Below are 9,956 nucleotides of genomic sequence, written 5' to 3'. Positions count from 1 at the left end.
CCAGCCATTGCGTGGTTCACAACATTCACAAACATCAGACGACGCTGACACTGTCACTTTCCGGAGTAGTGCTCTTGAGGTCTCCCAGTGTTCATCAAACACAACAACCAACAGCCCTTCCGTGTGCAGCGCTACGGTTCAGTTGTCTGTGTCGGAGATGTTTGAGCGCAAGAGGAAATTGCCAGCAAATGACCCCCGGGCCGTGGCAGTAACAGCCAGCATAGCCAAGCTTCTGGCCTGCGAAATGCTGCCATATCGATTGGTGGAGACAAACAGCTTCAAGGGCATGATGTCAGTGGCCATCCCACGTTACGTGGTTCCCAGCCGCTACCACTTTGCACGCTCTGCAGTGCCTGAGTTGCATGAGCACGTGGTCAGCAAAATAACCCGAAGCTTGAAGAATGCCGTTGCCTGCAAGGTTCACCTCACCACTGACACCTGGACGAGTGCGTTCGGCCAGGGTCGATACATCTCCCTTACCGCGCACTGGGTGAACCTTGTGGAGCCTGGCAGCGATTCCTCACCTGCTACGGCACGGGTGTTGCCCACGCCACAAACAGCTGCACCGCCGTCCCTCCCACTGGATAACAACAGCAGCACCTACCTCTCTGACTCCTTCTCCTCCAACGCATCTCAAAGCTGTACCTCATCCGGAAACGCTAACCCAGCAGCAGTAGGATCGTGGAAGCAGTGCAGCACAGCTGTTGGCATGCGTCAGCAAGCGTTGCTGAAGCTAATCTGCCTTGGGGATAAGCAGCACACAGGGGAGGAAATTTGGAGGGGAATAAAGGAACAGACGGATTTGTGGCTGGCACCGCTGGACCTGAAACCGGGCATGGTTGTGTGTGATAATGGGAGTAATCTCATTCGCGCTTTAAGGTTGGCTAAGCTGACACACATCCCTTGCCTGGCGCACGTGATGAACCTAGTAGTTCAGCGGTTCCTGAGGACATACCCAGGCGTGCCCGATCTGCTGTTGAAGGTGCGTCGAGTGTCCAAACATTGTAGAAATTCCAGTACTGCTTCGGGGGCACTCGCCAAGATGCAGGAGCGCTTCAATCTCCCCCACCATCGCTTGCTGTGTGATGTCCCTACGCGCTGGAATTCTACGCTGCACATGCTAGCCCGCTTTTGCGAGCAGAAGAGTGCAGTGGTCCAGTACATGACGGCGCAGTACCGAGGCGCATCCGGCCAGCTGCCAAGCTTCTGTGGATCCGATTGGGCCAACATGTTGGACCTCTGCCAAGTCCTCCAAAATTTTGAGCAATCCACGTTGCTTGTGAGCAGTGACAACTCTTCAGTCAGCATTACCATACCACTGCTGTGTTTACTGAAGAGGTCGATGTTAAAAATCAAGGAAACAGCTGTCATGATGCAACTGGGGGAATCTGAAGGAGAAAACGATCAGCGTGATGGTACCAACATCAGGCCATCCGCCTCAGGGAACGCTGGCCCCAGCAGCTATGACGAAGAAGAGGAGGAGGAACAGCTGGAGTTGGAGCAGGAATTTCATGCCACCACTGACGAGGGCCAGAGCGGTGCACGTTGGACTTCCACAATTCAACGCGAATGGTCAGCAGAAGCAGACCAGGAGGAAGGTGACGACTATGATGCATCACAACAACTATCACAACGCTCACAAGAGGATGATGAGGATTCTGGTAGGACTCTGGCACACATGGCTCAATTCATGCTAGACTGCATTGAACGTGACCCACGCATTGTGCGCATTCTGGACAACACCAATTACTGGGTTTATACCCTTCTGGATCCACGGTACAAACACAATGTTCCAAAACTGCTTGAAGAAAGAGTCAGACAGGTCAAAATGGAAGAATACCAGCAGGCCCTTGTGGAGACTTTAGAGAGGAGATTGACATCCTCCCCCTCCTCTAGCCAGTTGTACGCAGACAGACTGACTTCCGCAAACCCAGGACGACCAGGAGGGCAGCAAACAACGCAAGCCGCAGCTAGTACCCAAAAGGGAATGGTATCGGCAGTGTCCTTGGAGTGGGAAAATTTTCTGACACCCATGCAGCCGCAGCCCACTGAACAGCAAGCGTGCAGATCCACCTCCAACACCGATCGCCTGGAGAAGATGGTCAAGGACTACATGTCAGATGGCGTAGCTGTGTCGAACCATCCATCTGCACCCTTCAACTATTGGGTATCGAAGCTAGACACCTGGCACGAACTGGCAATGTACGCAATAGAGGTGCTGGCTTGCCCGGCAGCCAGCGTTATGTCGGAACGCTGTTTCAGTGCTGCCGGAGGCATCGTCACAGATCGGCGTATCCGCCTCTCTACAGAAAATGCAGACCGTCTGACTCAAATTAAAATGAATCAATCCTGGATTGGAAATGACTACGCAACACTCCAGGACCCCAACCAAGTAACATGACCAATGAACATCTGGGATGGTGTTGCGTTTCCGGGCCCTGTTTATTGAACCTCTCATCTGTATTACATTTATGACTGCATGGCGGCAAAAAGCATTGCTGCTATATCCGCACGCTTTTTGTCCACATGCAAGGCCTGGGTTGTTGTGTCTCACAAAGCGTGGCCTTCTCCTCCTGCGCCTGCTCCTGTTCCATCACGTCTGCTGCTGCTGGGTTAGCGTTGCCGCGTGGTCCCTGTTTATTGAACCACTTATCTTTATTACATTTATGACTGCATGGCGGTACAAAGCATGCTATCCGCACGCTTCTTGCCCTCATGCAAGGCCTGGGTTGTTGTGTCTCACAAAGCGTGGCCTTCTCCTCCTGCGCCTGCTCCTGTTCCATCACGTCTGCTGCTGCTGGGTTAGCGTTGCCGCGTGGTCCCTGTTTATTGAACCACTTATCTTTATTACATTTATGACTGCATGGCGGTACAAAGCATGCTATCCGCACGCTTCTTGCCCTCATGCAAGGCCTGGGTTGTTGTGTCTCACAAAGCGTGGCCTTCTCCTCCTGCGCCTCCTCCTGTTCCATCACGTCTGCTGCTGCTGGGTTAGCGTTGCCGCGTGGTCCCTGTTTATTGAACCACTTATCTTTATTACATTTATGACTGCATGGCGGTACAAAGCCTGCTATCCGCACGCTTCTTGCCCTCATGCAAGGCCGGGGTTGTTGTGTCTCACAAAGCGTGGCCTTCTTCTCCTCCTGCGCCACCCTCCTCCTGTTCCATCACGTGTGCTGCTGCTGGGTTAGCGTTGCCGCGTGGTCCCTGTTTATTGAACCACTTATCTTTATTACATTTATGACTGCATGGCGGTACAAAGCATGCTATCCGCACGCTTCTTGCCCTCATGCAAGGCCTGGGTTGTTGTGTCTCACAAAGCGTGGCCTTCTCCTCCTGCGCCTCCTCCTGTTCCATCACGTCTGCTGCTGCTGGGTTAGCGTTGCCGCGTGGTCCCTGTTTATTGAACCACTTATCTTTATTACATTTATGACTGCATGGCGGTACAAAGCCTGCTATCCGCACGCTTCTTGCCCTCATGCAAGGCCGGGGTTGTTGTCTCACAAAGCGTGGCCTTCTTCTCCTCCTGCGCCACCCTCCTCCTGTTCCATCACGTGTGCTGCTGCTGGGTTAGCGTTACCGGTCCCTTTTCCTGGAACCTCTTATATGTATTACATTTATGACTGCATGCCGACAAAAAACATGTTACCTGTGCAAAGAAAACAGACATTTCCCGCATTTAAAAGACAGTTTTCCCTTTGAAACTTTAAAATCGATTTTCTCAAAAACTATAAGCTCTTTTTGCTAATTTTTTTTTCCTCTTGTACCCACTCCCAAGGTGCACATACCCTGTAAATTTGGGGTATGTGGCATGTAAGGAGGCTTTACAAACCACAAAAGTTCGGGTCCCCATTGACTTCCATTATGTTCGGAGTTCGGGTCGAACACCCGAACATCGCGGCCATGTTCGGCCTGTTCGGCCCGAACCCGAACATCTAGATGTTCGCCCAACACTACTGAAGGGACCTATACTTGGCTAACCTATACTGAAGGGACCTATATCCAGCTAACTTATACTGAAGGGACCTATACCCAGCTAACCTATACTGAAGGGACCTATACCCAGCTAACCTATACTGAAGGGACCTTTACCCAGCTAACCTATACTGAAGGGACCTTTACCCAGCTAACCTATACTGAAGGGACCTATACCCAGCTAACCTATACTGAAGGGACCTATACCCAGGTAACCTATACTGAAGGGACCTATACCTGGCTAACCTATACTGAAGGGACCTATACCCAGCTAACCTATACTGAAGGGACCTTTACCCAGCTAACCTATACTGAAGGGACCTATACCCAGCTAACTTATACTGAAGGGACCTATACCCAGCTAACCTATACTGAAGGGACCTATACCCAGGTAACCTATACTGAAGGGACCTATACCTGGCTAACCTATACTGAAGGGACCTATACCCAGCTAACCTATACTGAAGGGACCTATACCCTGCTAACCTATACTGAAGGGACCTATACCCAGCTAACTTATACTGAAGGGACCTATACCCAGCTAACCTATACTGAAGGGGCCTATACCCAGCTAACCTATACTGAAGGGACCTATACCCGGCTAACCTATACTGAAGGGACCTATACCCGGCTAACCTATACTGAAGGGACCTATACCTAACTACATTTCCGGGGGGGGATGGGTGCATTTGAAACTTCGGTAGATCTCCTGGCCTCGGCGAATTTTAAAGTAGCTCGCGAGGCGAAAAAGTGTGGGCACCCCTGGTCTATTCTATTGAGCTGATCTCCCCATCAGATAGAAATCTTTGCAAGATGCTGAACACACAGATGCTGTACACATTCAAAAGATCAATATCTGCAAAAGATCTGTTCCTGCAAAAGATCCGTTCCTGCAAAATGCATTCATAGTCTATGATATCTGCATACACACCTTGTTTAACAGACATTCATCTGCAGATCAGACAATCATCTGCAGATCTGAAGATCCATCCTGGTGGATCTGAACTGCAGATGAATGTCTGTTAAACAAGGTGTGTATGAGGATCTGCAGATATCATAGACTATGAATGCATTTTGCAGGAGCGGATCTTTTGCAGGAACAGATCTTTTGCAGATACTGATCTTTTGAATGTGTACAGCATCTTTGTGTGCAGCATCTTGCAAAGATTTCTGTCTGATGGGGAGTTCAGCTCCATAGACTAGACTTTGTAGGTATGGCTCTCATACTACATGGAAGGGGGTAAAATTGGTCTGTGATCTTTCATTTTCCAAAGACTATGGTCTGATGTGTGTATGCACCCTGAGTGTGTGTGTGTGTGTGTGTGTGTGTGTGGGGGGGGGGGGGGGGGGGGCGGTTGGTGGTACTGGGCCTAGGGCACTGGGAAGTCCAAATCCGGCCCTGGTTCTGCAGAAGAGAGAGCAGTTTTAATCTTGTTCAACTCCTTTTTGTAAGAAATGAAATCCTCATTAGTATTAGTTTTACTCCAACGGTGTTCAGCTACCCTAGAGCACCCCTTTAGCTGTTTAGTAGCTTTGGTCAGCCAGCGGTTGGCGACTGACACGGTGTGGGCGGACATTGGTGAGGGGTGTGATTGCATCCATGACTTGCGTGATTGAGCTGTGGTAGTGTGCAGCTGCTGAGTCAGGGTCAGTGAATGGTTGTGTGAGGAGAGGTGCCAGGGCATCAGAGGCAGATTGCATGTCTATGTTGCGGTAGTGCCTGCGTGTATATGAGCGTGCTTGAGGCAGCGTGGTAGGAAGAGAGGAGGAAAGAGAGAAATTTAGTAAGTTATGATCAGAGAGCGGGAGATGAGTATTAGTGAAATCAGTGATAGAACAGAGACGAGTGAATATGAGGTCAAGTGTATGACCATTAGAGTGAGTTGGAGCAGTAGACCACTGAGACAGGCCGTAGGAGGAAGTAAGTGACAGAACTCAGAAGTGTAGTAGTGGCAGAATTGTTGGTGTCAACATGAATGTTAAAGTCGCCCATAATGATGGTAGGGATATCGGAGGGCAGGAACTGGAGAAGCCATGCAGAGAAGTGATCTAGGAAGAAGGAAGCAGGGCCAGGAGGGCGGTAGATTATTGTGATCTGGAGGTTAGAGGGAGAGTATAGACGGACTGCATGGACTTCAAAGGAAGGTAGAGAAAGAGAAGGAATGGGGGTGATTTGCTTGAAGGAGCATCTATAAGAGAAAAGAATGCCCACACCACCTCCATGTTTATTCCCACTTCTAGGCGTGTGACTAAAGTGGAATCCCCATAAGAGAGGGCTGCAGGTGAGACCGTGTCAGAAGGAGTCAGCCATGTTTCTGTGAGCCCAAAGAAGGTGAAGGCGTTAGAATTGAAAAGGTCATTGATGAAAGGAAGTTTGTTGCAGACTGAGCGGGCATTCCAGAGAGCAGCAGAGATAGGTGGGGGAAGAGGGGGGAGAAGAGGAATATTAATAAGGTTGTGGCAGTTTCGATGTGCATGTGGTTGGCTGTTAGCAGTGCGATTAGTGTGCAGAGAGGGTCCGGGGTTTGGTGAAATGTCACTTGCAGCAAGGAGAAGTAGGAGACAGAGAGAGCGGAGGATAGGGTGGGATTTAGATTTATGGGTAGAAGGAGCATAAAATGTATAGCAAGGTTGTATGAATAAGAAGGTTTCATGACAGGCAACCCGTGAAGATGATAAAAGAGAGGGAGAAATGTAGAGCGTGTTACTGACATAAATGTATCAAGTAAAGAATGTGTATACAAGATAAGATTATAAGCAGTTCGGATGTGGGTTCTCCCTGCAGAAGAAAGAGTCAGCCCTGTGAAGTAACCCTTTGAATGCTGTTTTACTAAAAAAAAAAAAAAAAAAACATTGTGTTAGTATATTATATGCTGTAAATAATCTTTTAGAGCAAAGAAGAAATTCTGGGTAATATTCCGCTTTAATTTTATTCTACATAATAAAACGGTTATAAATATTTTTTGAATATTTACTAAGAAGAATCATATTTACTTAGCTATTATGGCCTGATGACTGAGATGGAATACTGTTAGAAAGAAATGCTACTTGGAACTGTTCATATTCTTTGTATATATGCTGCATGATAAGCAAATACAATTTTTAATATGAAATTGCTCCTGGTCACGTGATCACTACAATTCATATCATCATAGTGATCACTATTGGCAGTGGCAGTCTGAGGGGAAGACGAGGACGGGGACTCACCTTCCTGACGTTCCCTCGGTGATCGTCGCTCCCCTCTGCTCTGGCCAGCATCACTGCTTGCTCTGGGCTAAGTGTCGGGTCCCGGCTTGATGATGTCATCAAGCCGCAACCCAGAACTTAACGGCAGTGCATGTGGGGATGCCTGCCAGAGTGGAGGGGGCTAGAGCTGCTCATCGCTGGAGTCTGGGAGGTGAGTAAAGGCTGATGGCAATATGGGGGACACCTGGCTACACAGGGGCACCATGCCTAGCTAGCTATACTGGGGATCTGGCAGCCTTACCCCCAAATGCACCCCACGCATGTAAAATGGTCTGGTCCTTAAGGGGGGTTAGCCAGCCGGACCCCAAAGGGCTAAATTAACTTAGGGCTTTACATTGCAACAACTTGCCACATTCTTAACCACTTGATGACCCATCCTTTAACCCCCTTAAGGACCAGCGCTGTTTTTAGTGATCTGTGCTGGGTGGGCTCTACAGCCCCCAGCACAGATCAGGGTGCAGGCAGAGAGATCAGATCGCCCCCCTTTTTTCCCCCCTATGGGGATGATGTGCAGGGGGGGTCTGATCTCTTCTGCCTGCGTGTGGCTGGTGGGGGGGGCACCTCAAAGCCCCCCTCCGCGGCGAAATTCCCCCCTCCTTCTCCTACCTGCTCCCCCCCCCGGAGATCGGGCTGCACAGGACGCTATCTGTCCTGTGCAGCCAGTGACAGGACGTCCCCTGTCACATGGCGGCGATCCCCGGCCGCTGATTAGCCGGGGATCGCCGATCTGCCGCGCCGTACAAATGTAAACAAAGCGGATTATTTCCGCTTGTGTTTACATTTAGCCTGCGAGCCGCCATCGGCGGCCCGCAGGCTATTCACGGAGCCCCCCGCCGTGATTTGACAGGAAGCAGCCGCTCGCGCGAGCGGCTGCTTCCTGATTAATCAGCCTGCAGCTGGCGACGCAGTACTGCGTCGCTGGTCCTGCAGCTGCCACTTTGCCGACGCACGGTATAAGCGTGCGGTCGGCAAGTGGTTAAACCATCAATCTACAATCAGTGTTGGAACTGTTCCCCTTATGTCTCTGTATAGGTCACATATATATATTTTTTTACTCTCAGGAATTAATTAAAGCCCATAATACATTTTCTGGGAGACAGGCTACACCACATCATCAGGTCCCAGGATGATCAAGTTGCCTTTTTGCTGTAAGAGGACAGAAGACAATGAATCATATAAACAAGACCAAAGTGACCTTCTTTGTGCTTTCTGGACTTACAGAAGATGACCAGCTTGTCCCGTTCCTCTTTACCTTCTTCCTCATTGTCTATCTTGTGTGTGTTGTGTTAAACCTTGGCATGATCTATATAATTCTCACAGCCGCCAACCTCCGGACCCCGATGTACCACTTTCTTGGATTTCTCTCCCTGGTGGATCTCGTCTATTCCTCAGCAGTTACTCCTAAGATGTTGGCTGATCTAACAACCAAACTGAAGTTAATCTCTTTTGAAGGTTGTATGATCCAGTTCTTTTTCTTTGATCTTTTGGTCGTTACTGAAGCCATTTTATTCTCCACCATGGCATATGATCGATATGTTGCAATCTGCCACCCTCTACATTATGTGTCTGTCATGACCAACAAAAAATGTTCATGTCTGATAATCTTTGCATTTTCTGGTGGTTTCTTGCATTCTGTAGCCCAAACCAGCTGCGTGTTCAGTCTTGACTTTTGTGGATCGAATTTCATAGATGACTTCTACTGCGATACATCCCCACTGTTAAACTTGGCCTGCTCCAACAGTCTGTTGTGTAATTATATAACTATCTTCGCTGTAATTTCTTGTGGCATGGGTCCATTGACAATGATCTTGGTATCATATGGTCTTATTATTTTCTCCATTCTACAGATAAAGTCCACCGAGGGCAGAATGAAAGCTTTCAGCACCTGCTCATCACATCTCATGTGTGTCTCTATATTCTATGGAACTGTTTTCTTCATATACTTACAGCCTCCTGCCAAAGTTCTTACGAAGCAAGAGAAGGTGGCTTCTATATTTTATACAGTCATAATACCCATGCTGAACCCTCTTATATACAGTCTGAGGAACCAAGAAGTGAAGAGGGCAATCAGAGGAGCACTCCATAGATGTCTCTGATGCAGAACGATATTATGGGGCATCTTTACGTTCATGTACAGCTTCTGATTGCAGTTGCTCATGTATTGCTAGAGATCAGAAAAAGATCTTGCTTCAAATTTCATTCTGGCAGGGTTCAAGCCACAATGGGGCCCTAGGGCAAGATTAACCTGGGGGTCTTCCCCCTCCCCAAGAATATTCACCCCCGGGCACCTGACCCAGCTGCCATGCTCCCCAGATCTCCCTCTTCAACTTTACCAAGGCCCCTGCACTGTTTTTCAGAACAGGAACTCACCTATGCAGGAGCGCTGTTCCATCCATGTTCCCTGTCTTCATCCCCACGACTCTGTTACTGTTATTGCGTAACGACTGGTCATTTTAATTTGTATAAAATCAAGTGCATTTCTGTCTGGAACTATGAGCCAAAAGCAGTACATTTTTTCAAGAATTTTAGGCCTCCAATTCTTAAGTCATAACTCACCAAAATATGCCAGAATAAAAGCCTGGTAGACATTCTACATATAAATAAAAGACTTGAACACATAAAATCTGGGGAGGGGGGGGGCAGCGCGGCGCGAGGGTAGCGGAGAATCGGTGGTTAGCGGCGGCGATCAGAGTGCACACGCAGCTAGCAAAGTGCTAGCTGCGTGTAGCAAAAAA

The 9,956-nt window shown here is 48.8% G+C and overlaps 1 protein-coding gene across 1 annotated transcript; it reads left to right on the top strand.

Annotated features, from left to right (window-relative positions):
- The first annotated feature begins 8,387 nt into the window (after positions 1–8,387).
- LOC137561826 (olfactory receptor 8D1-like) lies at positions 8,388–9,317 on the top strand. The gene has a single exon (XM_068273182.1). The coding sequence runs from the start codon at positions 8,388–8,390 to the stop codon at positions 9,315–9,317; it is 930 nt and encodes a 309-aa protein (XP_068129283.1).
- Positions 9,318–9,956: the final 639 nt, after the last annotated feature.

This window comes from Hyperolius riggenbachi, chromosome 3, assembly GCF_040937935.1.
Source record: "Hyperolius riggenbachi isolate aHypRig1 chromosome 3, aHypRig1.pri, whole genome shotgun sequence".
NCBI lineage: Eukaryota > Metazoa > Chordata > Amphibia > Anura > Hyperoliidae > Hyperolius > Hyperolius riggenbachi.
The sequence above is the reverse complement of the archived record's forward strand: the minus strand, read 5'-3'. Positions and strand labels throughout refer to the sequence as shown.

Excerpts from the sequence above, each read along its gene's own strand:
- LOC137561826 (XM_068273182.1), top strand. The coding sequence starts at position 8,388 with ATGAATCATATAAACAAGACCAAAGTGACCTTCTTTGTGCTTTCTGGA.